The sequence below is a fragment of the Castor canadensis genome, chromosome 4, assembly GCF_047511655.1.
Source record: "Castor canadensis chromosome 4, mCasCan1.hap1v2, whole genome shotgun sequence".
In the NCBI taxonomy this organism is placed as follows: domain Eukaryota; kingdom Metazoa; phylum Chordata; class Mammalia; order Rodentia; family Castoridae; genus Castor; species Castor canadensis.
Genome location: NC_133389.1, coordinates 156,089,128 through 156,107,680, shown reverse-complemented (window position 1 = coordinate 156,107,680; position 18,553 = coordinate 156,089,128). Strand labels below are relative to the sequence as shown.

The 18,553-nt window shown below is 38.0% G+C and overlaps 1 protein-coding gene across 4 annotated transcripts in view; it reads right to left on the bottom strand.

The window, feature by feature from the left end:
• Adam23 (ADAM metallopeptidase domain 23) overlaps positions 1-18,553 on the bottom strand; it is a 164,044-nt gene that overhangs the window by 73,307 nt on the left and 72,184 nt on the right. For all 4 annotated transcript variants that reach the window (XM_074071556.1, XM_074071558.1, XM_074071559.1 and 1 more), the window contains exon 5: positions 1,668-1,750. In XM_074071556.1, the coding sequence (XP_073927657.1) occupies positions 1,668-1,750 (83 nt within the window). The remainder of the gene's footprint in view (positions 1-1,667; positions 1,751-18,553) is intronic.

Sequence of the window (18,553 nt, the reverse complement as noted above, 5' to 3'; positions counted from 1 at the left end):
TACCAAATCTAACTTAAATATCTGTATGGCTCCCACTGCGGTCCCCACACTCTGTCAGAAAGCATGCAGGCTACAAAAGTGTAAATGCATACCAAGAGCATACAAATTACACCTGATAGAATTCACTTCTGAAGATAAATGGCAGATCAGACATTAATCTGGGGTAGGACTACTCAGGTAGAGGAGTATTTCAGGTTATCACGGAACCATGGACAACCAGTACAAATTTCTAGTTATGCAAATGAAGTATCATCTAGAAGAAAACAGACAGGACCTTCACATAAAAATAACTGAAAATCATCTGATTCTGAAAAAGCAAGCAGGAATTTTTTTTCTTTTATTTTGATGGAAGCAGGGTTTAAACGCAGGGACTAACGCTTGCTACCCAGGTGCTCTACTACTTGAGCCATACCACCAGTACTCTTTTTGTCCTTTAGTCATTTTTTCAGTCTCGTGTTTATGCCCAGGCTAGCCTGAGACTTCAATTTAGATGCCTATAGCACCCACCCAAACACACAGCTCAGATTACAGGCACGCACCACCACACCAAGCTGATTTGTTGGTATGGGGAGAGCTCACTAACATCTTCTCCCGGCTGGCCTCCAATCAAATTCTCCCAATATCCACCTCCGGAGTAGCTGAGATCATAGACAGGAGCCACCACAATCAGCTCCAGAACATCTTTAAGGTTGTAAACTGTGAATTCCCACCAAACAGTATGATTCTATATCATATAAATCACATTTAATTTGAGATACGTAAGTTTTTTAATAAAGTATGAAAAAACAGTTTAATGTTTTAGCCATCATATAGCTAAAACCAGATCTTCACATGAGGCACCACTGCTAGATTCAGGTCCAAAAGGTGCTTACGGGTGGTCCTGTAGAAACTGGTGTCTAAATCAATGTGTGAGCTCCCCTCGCTGTTATCCCACCTTTGCGTGGCTAACTCCTACTTATACCTGAGCATAATACAATGGGGATGTCCTTAGGAATACACCTTTGGGATCCTGCATGGACTAGGTCTGTCCTTTGTCCCCAAAGGCCCAATCATTAAAGCTTTAATCCCCAAGCAGTGCTACTGAGAGGAGGAGGAACCTTTAAGAGGTGGGGCCTAGCAGAAGGTCTTTAGGTCATTGGGGAGGCATTTGAAGTGTACTGCGGGACTCCAGCCTCCTTCTCACTCTCGCTTTTGCTTCCTGGCCATGCAGTAAGCAGTTTCATTGTGCTTCAGGCATCCAACATTATATGCCATCTCACTACAGGTCCAAAGCAATAGGGCCAACTGACAGTGGACCAGAACCTCCAAAACTATGAGCCAAGTAAACCGTTCATCTTTATAAGCTGGTTATCTCAGGTAGTATAGTAACAGAACATTGATTAATATGCTTGTGTCCTTCCTCTTTACAGCACCTACCAAGATGTTAATTCAGTCTTAACCTGTGTAATCATTTGTTTAGTCTCTGAATCTCCTGAAAACTGTTAAGTGTTAAAGAAAAAGGGACTTTGGCTCCATATGACTACTCCCTATCCATTCCCTAACATGTATTAAAAGCATGCATTATAGAAGACTCACTAAAATAGATATCTGGGAAAATAAAAATGCTAAGAGTGAATGGTCAAAAGCAAGCCTGGAGGGAAGGAGAACACAAGGAGAATTCCACGTACTGAAGTCCATTGCACGTCGACAGAGCCACCTTTGAGTCTTTGACGCCTCTGATGCTTCCGTGGTAGTAACAGTGCTCTCCACCCTACAAAGCAGAAGAAGGTTTAATTGACTGGTTCTATCTTATACACTCTTTGGGTGGTTTTGCAAAATAAAATTTAAAGTAAGATAATTCAAGGATGGGAATGTATGCACACTCTGTATTAGTAATCCTAGATTAATAATCCGATGAGAAGTCATGGATACAGCTAGGCAGTTCTTACACTTTTCTAAAACAAGCTTGTGTGTTTTAAATTTAAAGAGAAATGACTATACAGGAAATTAAGCCAATGTAAATTATAGATGCCATATATATTTCACCAGATGTGGTTACACAGAACTTTCCTCCCCATCTCCAAGCCAACCACTTTTAACTCTTCAAGTTGTTTCTTCTTGGATTTATACATATTTTTAATGGAATCTTCATACTGCTAGGTCCTGATTTATTCCATTTTAGAAATTATCTTCCTATTATAGAATCATGAAAACCTCTTTCACCCCACATTCCAATACACATCACCGTTTCTAGTTAAATTGTTACTTAACAAATACTGCAAATACTGTTCACAGCTGTACTACTATAATTACATTTTCTTTCTTGCTTCATCTTCTAATTTTTTTAGAAGTTTTGCTTCATTTTCTTGTCTCTTTATTTATACATGTAATTAGCACATAGATAGCTCTACTATCTGAGAGTATTCTGAAACTCCTCTCAGTATGACCCAACATCCATTTTGTTCTGGAGACACCCCTTGCTTCCTTTCAACCTCATGTTTCAGTCTGCTCTTGCTTTCTGGGCACAGCTGCTACTCACGCCTTCTCCAAGCACTAATCTGGGCTCTCCCTTTGCCTGCCTTCTATATCAGATCCTAAATTCCATGTCTTCCCCACTCATGGTACGTACTCCCCCTTTTTTGAAGACATGCATCCGCTGCTAAAAGTGTTCATGGAAGATAAATTTGGTGAGAATTTACATGGATGAACATTTCCTTTTCAGCCCTCACAGAAGATCCACAATTTTGGTGGGCAGAGGAAAGTTACATTATACATTATTTTCTCTTGGCATTTCAAAGGATTTGTGTACAGTCTTCTAGTTTCCGGTGCTGCTGCTGAAAATTAGATATAATTTTAATGTTGGGCATTTTCTATGAAATCTGTTGTTTCCCTTTTCAGAAGACTTCAACTCCATTTGCATGCAAACTCAGGACTTGCCTTGGGAGTCTTTGATCCTTCACAGTACTGAGCACTCTGTGGCACCTGGTAACTGAGAAAACTCATACACTTCAGTTGTGGGAAGTATTTCTCTGATCATTCTTTCTTTTCGTGTTTCTCTATAAACTGAGCTTCTACACAAGACAAGGGATGGGATGACCACCTGGCTATATGGGATAGGAAAGAAATCAGAGATGTAACTACTCTTGACCAGATGCCCTCGATTCCTGGGCCTTTCTGGGTTTAGTGGCATGAATTGGCTTTCTGCTTCTTGGCTCCCTACCCACCCCCAATAGAACTTATCAGAGCAAGAAAAGCTCAAAGGTAAGAGTTATCCCTCATCCATCTGCTTCCCACATCCTAAAATTTTATGCATATTTCTCATACCTATCATCTTCTTTCTCTTCTTTGTCCTTGTGTGTTTATTTCCCTTTTTATTACTTAACTGTTATTTGACTGGGTGAGTGGAAGAGACACACAGGTTGCTTTTATACTCTCAGAAAGCAAATTTGCATCTAAATATTGATTTGCATACAATATGTCAAGTTGTATTTGTGTATTTAACTCCAGAACTTATAAGAACAAATGGTATCATACATCTCAGCAATTTGAGAATCCAGGCCAAAATTTAGCAATTACATTTCAGACTCTTCAAATGCTTCTAACAAGCATTTGAAATCCTATCAAACTCGTTAGTTAGCACTCTGAGTCACACCAAAAGACTATCTTAAGACAAATGATTGTTAGAAATACATAGCAAACACTTTTATTTACTTGACTTTTCTAAGAAAAGCTAAGATACTTTCAGATTTTTCTAAAAATACTCTTCATTTCCTCACAAAATATTCCCAAGTCCTTTCTTAGATCTGAGTTTTACTCACTTATGCTGGAAAGTGAAGGTAGGTGCTCCCTCACTATCAAGATCATTGTTACCTGTTTGAATTAAGGTAGCATATTATCAAAGAAAACAGGTTGCATTCCCTGTATATCTGAATGTGGATCACCATGTTTTCTGGACTTTAAATGAGACTGGAAGCAACATTCAATTCCTGATGGTACTACAATAAGAAAGTTTTAGCATCAAAATTGTGTTGTTACATACAGCACTGAGAGCAGTTTGGTAGTTTCCAATTTAGTATTCACATTAGTAATATTAGAAAGGTCTCTGAGTATATTATTAAATTTATGCCAATTCTTTTAAAAGCATTATGGAAAAATATTTTTAGCAATTATGCAACATTTTGTAAATACTACCATAAATAACACCTTGAAGTACTTTGTATAATATAAACCCTGAAAGAGGAGAGACAACCCCTCTTAGGTAACAGGCATAACAACAGTGAACCACTGGAATAAGTCTGACCAAGGAGTACATTCCCAGTGACACTAGACAGTCAGCTCCTTGGGGCTTCCACCCAAGGATCTGCGATCTTGAATAATTACTGTCTGGCTGTTAACTACTATCTGCAGTCTGGGAGATGAGCAGCAGGTGCTAAAAGGCTCTGCCAACAACAGCAAAAGGTCCAACTGAGTCATACATTGTAAGGTCCACAAGGTAATCTTGTTTTTTTTTTTTTTTTCAGGAAGACAGAGTGGTCATAGACGTGGACAAATAGAAGGAAGAAGAACAAGAAATACTAATTCTACATGTGATAAAGTCAATGTGTGTCCCCAAAGACACCATCATGTTCAGATCCAAAACGGTCAGTGAGCTGATTAAATTGAACAAAAATGGAGCATCTGATAAGTGGAACTTATTTGCTGGTCAGAGGAAATTAAAAACCCTGGTAAGTATGTTCCTTTATTTTCTCAGCCAACCACTTCCAAATAACTGAATGCTCCAAAAGCCAAATATTGTTCAAATAATAACACTGTTCCATGAAGTTAACAAGCTCAGAATCCCACTGGGAACTGCAGGCCTTCAAAAATGAAATTCTCAAGTCATATGCATCTTCTACTAGTTGTTTGTTGGTGGTTTTGATTTTCTTTATTTTGTTGATGTTGTTTGTTTCATTTTGTTTTTCCAGTGCTGGGGATCAAACCCAGAGCCTTGTGTGTACGATGCAAGTACTCCAACACTGAACTTCATCTTTAGAGCACATGCAACTTTTAGAATATCTCCTAATCAGTAATGGCTGGGGACAGCCACTTTGTGACTCTAGTGATAACAACTTAGAGGAGAAAAAACAATTGGTTCTATACAAGTGAACTACTAACCAGAATTGTTTGATTCTACTCACTTTAGTGAAAACAGATCTCTATTTCCACCCAATAACCCACTCAAGTAACAATTAAGAGATTAAATATGTATATATATAAATCCACAAGGACAAAGACAAGAGAAAACAGCAGATGAGAGGTGACCATAAAATTTAAGGATTTGGAAAGCAGATGGGTAGGAGTGTCTCTCTTAGGTTTGAGCATTTTGGGCCCTAAGTTCTATTGAAAAAGAAGTCAAACAATATTTAACTTTTTAATTTGCCCCACCTTTGCACCTGTTTAATTATCTCATCCGTTTCACTAAAGTTTGATCAGTCAAAGTGACAACACTATACTCACATGGTTATTCCACATACATATTTTTAAGTATTTCAAAGTTATCCACAGAGTATACTAATGTATTGTAAAAATCAGCAATCTGGTAGCAAAGAAGAGAAAAAGTGTCTATAATTGAACACTATACCTGCATTTGAATACAGCAGAATGAGAAAATGAAAAAAATAGTCTCAGAGAATCAGGGAATTAAGACTCCAACATCAGTTTAATTATTTTCCTTCATTAAATTCAGTGAAGAAATGTTCTTGCAGTAGCTTATTAATAAAGTATTAGAATGGTTTGGCTGTACCAATGCTATATAAATTTTTAATACTTCATATAAATTATACTGTCCGAACTTAAAATAGCTTTGTGAGGAGCCAGTGCTGTCTGCTTACTTGATTTCATGGGGTATTTTTTTAACCCAGTGTGTCTTTTATTTTCTAGAAAATACTCAGAATATTTCCAGAAAGGACAATATTTTGAATGTTTAACAATAGTAATTTCAACTCTAAACTCAAATTTTTAATAACTGGTAATTTTGCATCTACAATTAGTATGAGTAGTTTTGTTTCCCTATTATTACATAAATTGTTCATTATTTACCCATTGTGAGCAACCTTTAAAAAAAACCTAGTAATTCAAAGGCTACAAAAATTCTAGTGTATACACAAATAAAAGAACTATTTTAATATAGCAAAAGGATAGAAATATGAACTTTAAATTATCTAACCTTTTGGTTATAAACAGAGAACACAGATATGAATTTTTAAATCCAATTAGGGCAAGCTGAGAAGTAGAAAAAGTAAGGAAAATAGATGAAGAAAAATAGTCTGAGAAAATTCATTAAATATTAATATAGGAAGAGGGAATGGGGGGAAGGGAAAAGGAGCAGAGAAAAGAAAAGAAAAAGAAGAAAAAAATCAAAGAAGACAAGTAGACCTGTGGCTGAAAATCCCAATCCAGCACAGCATCCAGGCTTCAATTAGTCATGGCAATGCCCAGCCTCTCCCACTTACACATAGTCAGCCTTCAGCATCCTCCACCTGACATCTACACATTCAGACAGCAGCAGGTCAAATACTCAGGAAAAAAAAAAAAAAACCGTGTCTGTACTGAACATGTATGGGCCCTTCCCTTGAAACTGTTCCCTAAATATTCACATAGCATTTGCACTGCATTGGGTATCACAAGTAATCTAGAGGTGATTTAAACTAGGAGGTTATACATCCTTTTATTTAAGGGATTTGAGCATTCACGGATTGAGGTGTTCCAGTGGGATCCTGGAACCAAACCTGGAAGGATACTGAGGGATGACTGCATTGGACAGGTCCAGCACACTCTCTCTCCACATCTCCTCTGCTGTGTGCTGACTCCCACCACCTCTTTCTGCTCCCCTCCAGCCAGGAGCCCATAGAGACCCACTCCCCCAAATTAACAGCTCTGCTTTCCTGCTGCCAAGAAGCCTTCACAGGTGAAGTGAGCTTCAACTGAGCCATGATGGTGATTTGACAAGGATGGCACAAAGACCATTCTAAAAGGGTGATGTGGTTAAACTGATAAAGAAAAGAACAAAGGCAAGGACAGAATACAGACCCCAGGGGCTAGAATGCATACCTCGTTCACTAATGCACATCCATGACCAGGCCAGAGCCCAGGTCAGAATAAGAGCTCAACTTTTTGTTTGTCTGTTTTGTTTTTTTTATTTTTGGGTTTCTTTTTCAGGATTTCTAAATTACATATATCTAATGTATATAGCACAATATTTTGTTATATATAGTGAAATGATTATTTATCAAATTAACATGTCTTATCACCGCACAGTTTTTTGAGTGTGTAGGGTAAGAACACCTAAAATCTACTCTGTTGGCAAATTTCCATCGCACAATACAATGTTATTAACTATGGTCCACATACTCTGCTCTAGATTTTATACCTATAACCTATGTAATGGCAATTTTGTACCCTTTGACCTATATCTCTCCATTTCCATGCCTCACTCCCCATCCTTGGTGACCATTGTTCTACTCTGTTTCTATATATTGACTTTGTTTTAGATTACACATATAAGTAAGATCATGAAGTACTTTTCTTTCTGTGCCTAGCTTACTTCACTATATGTAAATAGAGTAGAATTATTATTCTGCTTTTAAAAAGGAAATACTACCAATTACAACAACATGGATGAACCTGGAAGACATGTTTAACAAGTAAATAGAAATGGTGTATTTTTGAGCATAAGTGAGAAGACCAATTTTAAAGGATTCTTGTTAATTGAAGAATTTGAGTAAATAAACTCCATCTCCCACCTGAGAGAATTTTTCTTTGAACAAATCACACAATTTATGCTTTTAAAGGATGCAATTCTATGTGTTTTGGTATATTTACAGAGTTGTATAACATCAGCATTATCTAATTCTAGAATATTTTTATTACCCCAAAAAGAAATCTTCTACCCATTGGCAGTCATTCCCCATTCCTCTTCCCTTCCACTACACCAGCCCCTGTCAACCACTAATCTACTTTGACTCTCTCTGGATTTGCCTATTCTAGACATTTCAATTTTTTTTTTAAATCATACAGTATGTGCTACTTTGTGTCTGGCTTCTTTCATTTAACATAATGTTTATAAGTATCTATGGTTTATCCTATCTCAGGTCTGAAGAGTATTCCACTGTGTAGATATACTACACTTTCTTTATTCATTCATCCACTGATAGACATTTGGATTGTTTGCACTTTTCGCTATTATGAATGGTACTTTGAACATTTATGTACAAATTTCTGTGTGGACACACGCTTTTAACTCACTTGGATATATACCAAGGAGTGAAACTGTTGAGTCATATGATTGCTCACTGCTACTTTTTGATGAACTGCCAAAATGTTTTGAGTGAAGTTTCCAGTGTCTCCACAATCTCTCAACACTTGCTGTTGTCCGTCTTTTTTTCATTACAGCCACCATAATGGGTGTGAAGAGGTGCCTATCCAAGTTTAAGCCATACAAGTAACAGGAGTGAAAAAGCCACACTAGAGGAGACGTTAGTTGCCAATGTTGCAACCCTAACTTGGCCAACTAATCCATGAGGCATAGCCAATAAGCACCTTTCCCCCCCCACACTCATCCCTCCCCCCACCACAAACACACAAGGGTTGCCACCATGTAACGTTTAGTATAGAATAGTGGAAATATGTGCTTCCTGTAAGGAGGTGTATCCTACGATAAAAGGGGGGGAGGAAAAGACTATAGATATGCCCAACTCCTTTCTCATCAGTTCACCTTCCCTGGACAAGGTGAACAAGAATACTGGAATAAGCCAAGGAGAGAAAATAGACCCAGGAAAGGACATTTTCACCACCTAATAATGACAAAGATAGTAAAGTGAGGGAAGGAGGGATGGGTATACTCCACCCAACTATTCACCCATATACTTCTAGCCAAGGGGCAATTTCTCTTATAAGAAGAGGAGAAATCAAAATACTTAAAAATATGTAACAATGGCCTCACCTGAAAGGAATTTAACAGAAATATATTAAGACAAAAAAAATACTTTATTGAGACCTAATTGTTTTATAAGAACTGAAATGCTAAAACTGACGTATTTTATATAGGTTCATCAACAACATTATTCAAGAAATCAACAAAGTAAAAGCTTCATGACACTGGTCCTGGTGATGAATTATTTTGTCTTGACATTAAAAACACAGGCAACAAAAGCAAAACTACTTGCTTGACTACATCAAGCCAAACAGCTTCTACATAACAAAGGAAACAACAGTGAAGAAATAGCCTACAGAATGGGAGAGGATATTTATAAACCACATATCTGATAAGGTATTAATTTCAAAACATTAATTCATCTCATAAGGAAGAAAACAAACAACTGACTTAAAAGATAGGCAAAAACTTGAACAGCTATTTCTTAAAAGAAAACATAAAATGGCCACTGGGTGCTCAACATCACCATGCATTAGAGAAATGCAAAGTTAAAGTACAATGAGCTGCCACCTCACACCTATTTGGAGGGCTATTATAAAAGACAATGGAGAGGATGTGGAAAAAACAGGACACTTGTGCACAGCCATTTTATGGCATACAATATGGTGACTCCTCAAAAAATTAAACGTAGAAAGTAAAGGAAATATGAATCTTTTTTGTTCTGGTTGGGTTTTTTGGGTTTCTTTGAAACAGGGCCTTGGCACTATTCACAATAGCCAAGTTATGGAAACAACCAAGATGCCCCACCACTAACGAATGGATTAAGAAAATGTGGTATCTATACACAATGGAATTTTATGCAGCCATGAAGAATGAAATGTTATCATTCACTGGTAAATGGATAGAATTGGACATGACTTTGTGTGCATGCATATGTGTGCATGCCAGCACTTGTGTCTGTGCATGTGCTTGAAATTAGCAAATAGCAGTAATAGGGAATGATTTTGCTCTGTTTCAGAATCTTGTAGTCCAATGCACCACTCCTTATATATCTCTAGTCTTATGACTGTTAGTAATGCTACAATTTCATTGTGTTCATTCACTGTCATTTCTTCCTATATCCTTTGTTTTTGTTTATTTTTGTTTTGCTACTAGTTCTGGCTAATATGCTGTGGTAGACACAATAATGGCCTTCAAAAGATGTCTATGTCCCAATCCCCCAAATAATCAAGGGGAGTTATGGGTAAAGATGGAATTAACACTCTTTATCAGCTGGCCTTAGAATGAGGTGCTTAGGTAAGCAAAACAGTTAGAAACATAAAAGGCATTGTGAGAAAGAACTGCCATTTATGGTAGCCAAGGTGCCCCACTACTGACGAATGGATCAAGAAAATGTGGTATGTATACACAATGGAATTTTATGCAGCCATGAAGAAGAATGAAATGTTATCATTCGCTGGTAAATGGATGGAATTGGAGAACATCATTCTGAGTGAGGTTAGCCTGGCTCAAAAGACCAAAAATCGTATGTTCTCCCTCATATGTGGACATTAGATCAAGGGCAAACACAACAAGGGGATTGGACTTTGAGCACATAATAAAAGCTTTAGCACACAAGGGAGGGGTGAGGATAGGTAAGACACCTAAAAAATTAGTTAGCATTTGTTGCCCTTAACGCAGAGAAACCAAAGCAGATACCTTAAAAGCAACAGAGGCCAATAGGAAAAGGGGACCAGGAACTAGAGAAAAGGTGAGATCAAAAAGAATTAACCTAGAAGGTAACACACACGCACAGGAAATTAATGTGAGTCAACTCCTTGTATAGCTATCCTTATCTCAACCAGCAAAAACCCTTGTTCCTTCCTATTATTGCTTATACTCTCTCTTCAATAAAATTAGAGATAAGGGCAAAATAGTTTCTGCCGGGTATTGAGGGGGTAGGGGGGAGAGGGAGGGGGTGGAGTGGGTGGTAAGGGAGGGGGTGGGGGCAGGGGGGAGAAATGACCCAAGCCTTGTATGCACATATGAATAATAAAATAAAATAAAATAAAAAGAAACAGGGCCTTGGTATGTAGCCTAGGCTGATCTTGAACTCCTGATCCTTCGGCCTCCCCCTCTTAGGTAGTGGGATCACAGGCATACACTGTAACAGGGAGGAGGACTACAAGAGAAACAGACAGGCCTGTGTTCTGATAAAGTAGCACGGGGGAAGAGATGGTATAGCAAAGAGATAAAACCTAAAGAATCCAACCATGAAGAAGGTCACGTAGCAGTAGGGGTAGAAGGGCACTTAGCACTAGGGTGAGGTAGCCTATAGAATTGCATTTAACCATATATAGATTAAACCTTCTTTTCTTAATTTTATTGCCTCTGTAACCTCCTTGCAAGGTTATATAAGGTGAGAACCCTTTGTTCTCAGGCTCAGCCTTTGGACACGAGTCCGCTGAGTCTGTGCCGGCACAATAAAGAATTGCTGCCTTCACACAAGGGAGGTATGAGGATAGGTAAGACACCCAAAAAACTAGATAGCATTTGTTGCTCTCAACACAGAGAAACTAATGCAGATACTTTAAAGCAACTGAGGCCAATAGGAGAAGGGGACCAGGAACTAGAGAAAAGGTTAGATCAAGAAGAATTAACCTAGAAGGTAACACACATGCACAGGAAATTAATGTGAATCAACTCCATGTATAGCTATCCTTATCGCAAAAACCCTTGGTCCTTCCTATTATTGCTTATACTCTCTCTTCAACAAAATTAGAGATAAGGGCAAAATAGTTTCTGCCTGGTAGCGAGGGGGTTGGGGGGAGAGGGAGGGTGTGGGGTCGGTAAGGGAGGGAGCGGGGGGGGGCGGGGTAGGGGGTAGAAATGACCCAAACTGTATGCACATATGAATAAAAGAAAAAATAAGAAGAAAGAATTGCTTCCTTGCCTCAGAGTCCGTGTCTCTGTTTGAGTTTCCCATAACATTTCTTGGGAGCTTATCTAGGATTGCGGAGACTGTGGTTTCTTCACCTCCCTTGTCACCGGGGTGTGTCCCAGACCACCAGGAGAAGTGATAACACCAGGCACCAATGGACAGCTTGATCCAGAGGAGGGATTGGTCCTCCTGTGAGTCTGGGTGAGGGCCTCGAATGCACAACAGTACCCAGTGATGCACAGGAACCAGCAAGGGGGGTGCTACCCATCAGACTGGTAACAACCTGGGTTCAAATAATAGGCCTGCCTTTGGGAGGCAGAAGGGGAGACTGGTCACCTCCCAGAGACCCCCTAGTAACCCTACCTGGGGTACAACCAGGTCTCTCAGGTTTAGGAAGTGGGGCAAAAGTGTATGAGACACCTCTGGGAATTAGGAAAGTTGAGCTTTTCCTGGGAAATAGCCACAATCAAGGTTAAGGGATGGATAACAAAAATTCAGTTACAAAGAGGAAGACTCACAAAAGAACAGATGCATCATCCACCATTCCACCAGATAGCCCTCTGAGTATAATTTAAAAGTTTTTTCTTTTTCTGAGAGTGAATTCTAATTTTGTGTGTGTGTGTGTGTGTGTGTGTGTGTGTGTCAACTGGTTTAAAGCACTGGGCAAAATATAATTTGCTCCTGGAATTCCAGCTCATCTTATGCATGCTTAAAAATTCTTTTTCTGGCATGCTTAATTTATAAAACTTTTGTGTGTGTACGTGTAAGCATCTTCAAAATGGTTCTTAAACTGCTGTTATAAGGTTAATGTGATATTCAAAGTAACAAAAAAACAGGGTGTTCATTTGAAAGATCTCTGTTATAAACTGCTTAAGCTTTTTACATACGAATATATAAACATCTTGAGGATGGTCCTTATTAAGGGTCAATGTAAAAAAATTATTGTTCTGTTCTACTGCTACTCTTAAGAAAACTGGTTTTCAAACTTATTTCAATCAGGTCTCAACAGGATGCAGGCATTCAGTGGTTAACACTCTGGCTCAGACCAGAGGAGGAAAAAAAAGGGGGGGAGAAACCAGAGCCTACAGCAGGAATCTTAAAATTTAAAGATTTTAGTTAAAAATTGACTTTAGCCTGTTTCATTCTGTCATAAATGAAGTCTGGGATTTAATTCTCTCTTATAATACATGTGTCTATTAACAAATGGGCTTTCTATAAATTGTTTTTATATAAAAAATTATTTTAAGGTTGCTTGCTTTCTTTTTTTTCATACAGCTACAAGGCTCTAAGTTAAAAGAGTTTATGAGTTATTTTCAACAAGTAACAAAAAATACAGTTTTTAAAAAATAAAAAGTTAAAAAAATACTTTTAAATAAAAAAAGAAAGGATAAAGACAACCTCCCCCAGAAGATACAAAATAAGTTGTCATAAACGTGCAGAGTAAGTTGTCATAAAAAGATGGAGTTTATAAATGCTTATGTAAGTGATTGAATTGAACAAAATCCAGTTACATTAACAGTTTTGTAAGGTCAAAATTTAATGTACTGATGCTAAACTAAAACTTAATTCTCTAAGCTCATAACAAGACTATCTTTAAAATACTGTATTGTTCTTGATAACATTTACAAAAAAACTGTCTTAAAAATGGTTTTTCTTTTGTCAAGATAACTGTCAGGAATTTTTGGTGCTACAGGTTATTCTACAAATTTATCAAGACAACAAGAGTTTATTAAAACACAGAGAGGCAAGAGGCAGCTGAGCACAGGGAGTGCTGCTACACTGACTTTAGGGTTGAGACAGATTTACTTATGTAAAACAAAGTAAAAAAAAAATTTTTTTTAAAGTCAAAGTGCACCCTCCAGATAGGATAAAGAAATAAAAACTCAAAAAGGAGCACTACACTAGAGGTCAAGACCTCTAGTTTTTATTGGAGTCAACATAGTGGACTAAATTCATGTCAGGCAGAAGGAATTTTTGGCCTGGGATGGCCAGATTGGGCCAGTTATTTTCGGGAGGCTCCACTGACTACAAGTTGGTGGGATCCTGCTGTATGTCTAGGATATGATCCTATATCAACATCTGAGTCATGATTCTTGGCCATTAGGTTTCCTAACTCCACACTTAGTCCCCATAAATGTTTACCTGTGTTCTCTGATGATTTTTCTTTGATTGTTCTTTGATGATTTTTGTCAGGGTTTTGACTACTAACATAACTGAGTCATGTTCATTTAAAAGTTTGTTTATGTAAAATTTTCTAGATGACCTCATGGTTAAACAACTGTTGTCATGGGTGATTGTAATGCAGTCACAATCCTATATGTGTTTGGGCTATTTGGGGTCACTGACACTGTTCCCCCCTCAAAACTGATGAGAAAATCTAAAGTTTTACTTTAAGAGCAACAACTAAACTAATATGTATATATAACCTCTATAGAGCTGTGATGCTATTGGTGGTTCCTGTATACAAATATATTTATGTTTTAATATATCAAGCTTTCTAAAGTACAAAATTTAGATAAACACAGTAAAAAAAAGTTAATGGTATTGATACAGTGTTCTGTTAGTTGCCAAATTGTCCATCAAAATTTTAACCATGGTTTTTTTAAGTTTTGTCATTACAGTCCTGATCCTTCTGGGGCATTTAAAACCAAGTCCATAAAAAATTACTCTAATGAGTACTTATGTGTCAACCAGGTTAGCTTTTTTAGACGTCTGCTTTTCTTGGATTTTGTTTTATATTGTCCTTATCTAGAAGCTCACTGCCTAAGATTCTTTGTTGCTTAAATTTGGTCAAAAGGGTCTAGTAGGCACTGACTCCCACCTGATCTGCTCATTACTTCCCCCTGACATGGGAAAGAGCAAATTCTCATGATGAGGAAACAAAATGACCAATCAAGAAAGATCTTCAGTCTACGGCCATACCACCCTAAATGTGTCCAGTCTCGTCTGGTCTCAGAAACTAAGCAGGGTTGAGCCTGATTAGTACTTGGATGGGAAAAAGATCTTCAGAGGAGACTGCTCAGAGACAAACAGTTTGAAGACAAGGGGGGAATGCCATCAAAGTTCAAATAGAGTCATTCATGCCAGACCTCTCAAAAATAACCAAGGCTGAGAGGACTCAGGAAATGGTTCTTTATACATGTGTGGCTATCTGGCATTAAAGCCCTTCCAGACACAAACATTCCTGCCACAGCATTGTGCACACAGTGTGTAATAAGTTGCTGATTTTATTTTACATGCTCGTATTTTTACTCCCCAGGTTTGCAAGGTTGCCAGTGATACTAAAAGTCCCAGAGTCCCGCGTCTCTCTTCGAGTTTCCCATAACAACGTTAGCACGCCTGGTTGAAATTTGAATCCTGAAGAGGTAATTTTACAGCCATGTTAATTAAAGTACTATTCACAACAGCCAGGAAGGAAACACAACCTGTCAATGGGTGAATGAATACAAAAAAAAGTGTCTGCACACTAGAATATTATTCACTCTTAAAAACAGGGAAATCCTACTACATATGACAACAAGGATGATTCTAGAAGACACTGTACTAAGTAAAATAAGCCGGGCACAGAAAGACAAAAACTCCTCAATCTTGTATATATAGGATCCAAAATAGTTAAGCTCAGAGAAGCAGAGAGTAGAATGGTAGTTGCCAGGGCAGGGCAAAGGGTGAAGGGGAAAATGAAGAGACGTTGGTCAAAGGACCAAAGTTTCAGTTGTGCAAAATGTCTGGGTTGTCAACATAGCATGTACAAACACAGTGCTACAGCTAGAGATACCATATTACATACGTGAAATCCGCTGTGAGGATGGGTCTTGAATGTTCCCACTACAAAAAGTAATAGCTATGTGAGGTAATGGATACATTAATTAGCTTGAGTGTGGTGATCATTTCATAATGTATACAATATATCAAAGCATGATGTTTTGTGCAATTTAAAAATATATAATCCCTATATGTAAACTCTAAATTGTATGCTTTAAGTATATATAATTTGTATTTTTCAATTATATTTTAATAAAGCTGAAAAAAGAAAGCATTTACAAAGAACCACATATTATATGATTTTGTTTGTCTAGAACAGCCACTCTATTACAGGCAGAGAAAGTAGGTCAATGGTTACCTATGGCTGGTGGGAGAAAGAATAGAGAAAGACTATTAAGAGGATGGGAGTGGGGATTTAACTGCATGATTCACGATATGTAAATTATATCTGAATAAATGTATTTAAACAAAAGAAAAGGTTATTTTTAATGTGTGTAAAATAAAATCAACAACTTACAGGAATTCTAACGGAAGCAATTGCTCAATTAAGAGGAGGACAAAAGTTCTTCCACAGACATCAGGTGATATCTGGCACCAGTATTAAATGCTTCATTTTCTTTTTTTTACATAATTCCTATATATGCTTCATGTGGAAAGGAGTCTTTCTAGCCCACTTTTATTCAACAGAAGTGAAAGGCAAGATATTAACTTCCTCTAAGCCAGAAGTGGGAGCTGGGGAGGCCTTGGTAGTGGCAAAATGGGAAAACCTAGACAACCCATTCAAAGTGTAGATGCGTCATTGTTCGCAACTAATTCCCAGAATAACTGTCTACATCTATATTTAACTGCAAAGCAAAGGGGCTATTTGTGACTCTGCTCTTCTCCAGTCACGTGAATGGCACACTGTGTTGGGGGTGGGTGGGTATTCTGTGTGTACATGCTTTTGTCTAAATAGTTAGAGATATTTGGAAGAAAGTTTGCATAACATGTAAAAATAATCTTAACCTAGCCATTTTTACACATTAATTTCTCTTTCAGGCACTCTGTACAAAGGGTTTCTTAAACAACATGGAAGGCAATCTTTGTAAATTTTGTTTTAAAAATGCTTTTAAAAATATGTATATAATGGTGGTGTGGATGTTAATTTATACAAATTTTCAGAAGCAAAAACTGTCCATTTGTACCAAAAGCCTTAAAAAAATGTGTGAACTCTTTGACCCAGAAAATGCTATTCTCAGAATTAATCAGTAAGCAACTATTCAGGACATGTCCAGAATGCATCCGGAAGGCTTCTCCTTAGGGTGTTTGTGCAGGGAAAGATTGGAGACAATGTAAATATAGGATTTTAAAATGAATGATAACAAATGAATTAGAAAGAATACTATACCATTTTTTAAAAATACGGTCTAGAAGATTATTTCGTGTACGCTAAAATATTTATATTGTCATTAGAATTTTAAAATCCTGCTATAGAACTGTTTGTACCATATCATCTTGGGTTTTGGAGGTGTATTTATAAATACAGACATACAAAAACCAGGATGTACTAGTGGATGCTGGTAATCCCAGTACTCAGGAGGCTGAGGCAGGAGGATCAGGAGTTGACACCAGCCTAGCTACAAATTGAGACTGTATCCCTAAAAGGGAGGGAAGGAAGGAGGGAAGGAAGTGGGGCAGGAAGAAAGGGAAGGAAGGAAGGAAAGGAAGGAAGGAAGGAAAAAATAGGATGTTACCATTAATTCATTATCTGCAAAACAAGTAAATTTGAGTATGAGAGCTAACTGGAGAAAATGGATCACAAATGAAAGAAAAGGAATGAATGAACACAAAAGCAAACTGCAGTGAACACAACTCCTTTTGCCAGAGTTGACTTATCTTTTGTTTTAAATTTCAGTTACAATAGGAGGCCTGAAATACCTTATTAACGATAAGGTCCCCTTTGGAGACCTCAAATGATCTCTGGAGAGCAATGAGCTATTCTGCTTCTTAAAAAAAAAAAAAAATGAGTGAACTTCTTAGCAAGAAGTTTGGATCCAGTTACTGTGGCTGCAAGGCAGCTCATTTGCTGAGTCCATAAAGTTCTCCTGCAGTTTCGTCTACTCCCAGCTCATGATTCAGCATCCGCAGTGCTCAGGGCATGGGCACAGCTGACAGAGCTTCAATCTGTACAAATGCCAGGAAGCTCCATTCCCGCGCTTGATTTAGCATTGCTCACTTTCCAAAGCATTAACTTTTAGGGAGATTCGACAACCCTCAAGACACAGCCTAAGGCAAGAATGACAAACAGTAAGAAAAATATGCAAAAGTTCTTCCTCTGTAGTGTCCAATTCAAAGCCTTCAGGTTACCAATGTGCCCATTGTTAATTGGACAGTTATAAATCCTAAGACATGCCATGACTCCTGGGCAGTATTTACAATTAAGACCATCTATGAACATGTGCTGAGAGGTGATGGATGGAGAGCCCCAGCTCCCGGCTGCACACCTCAGCAGCTCCACACATGACAGGTGCCACTTTTAGGCTGACAGTCTAGAAAAACCAAATGCAATGCTTGTTCCCCGTTTCCCCTCCCAGGCCCATGGTATCCATGGACAGTGCTTAGGCTCAATGGCACTCTCATGGCTCCTACAGATGAGCTTCTTTCTGTAGCCATTCCACCAATTTTCACCCTGACTGGTAGAGACCACTATATTTCTTTACATGCAAATAATCCCTCTCCTGCTTTAATTTAAACCTGCTTGCTCCTTATTGATCCTCCATGAAGAGAAGAAAAGCTAACCTCCAACTAAAAGAAATAAAGTACCCAATAACCTTTATTACCTTTCTTGGCCTTGAGCAGGTTTATTTGCCCTCTCTCTGCCTCAGTTTCTTCCTTTGTACAACAGAAAAAATATTCACTTCATAGAATTGTTGTGAAAGTTAAAGAGAAAAGGGCCAGAGATGTAACTCAGAGGTAGAGTAATTGCCATGCTCCAATCTTTT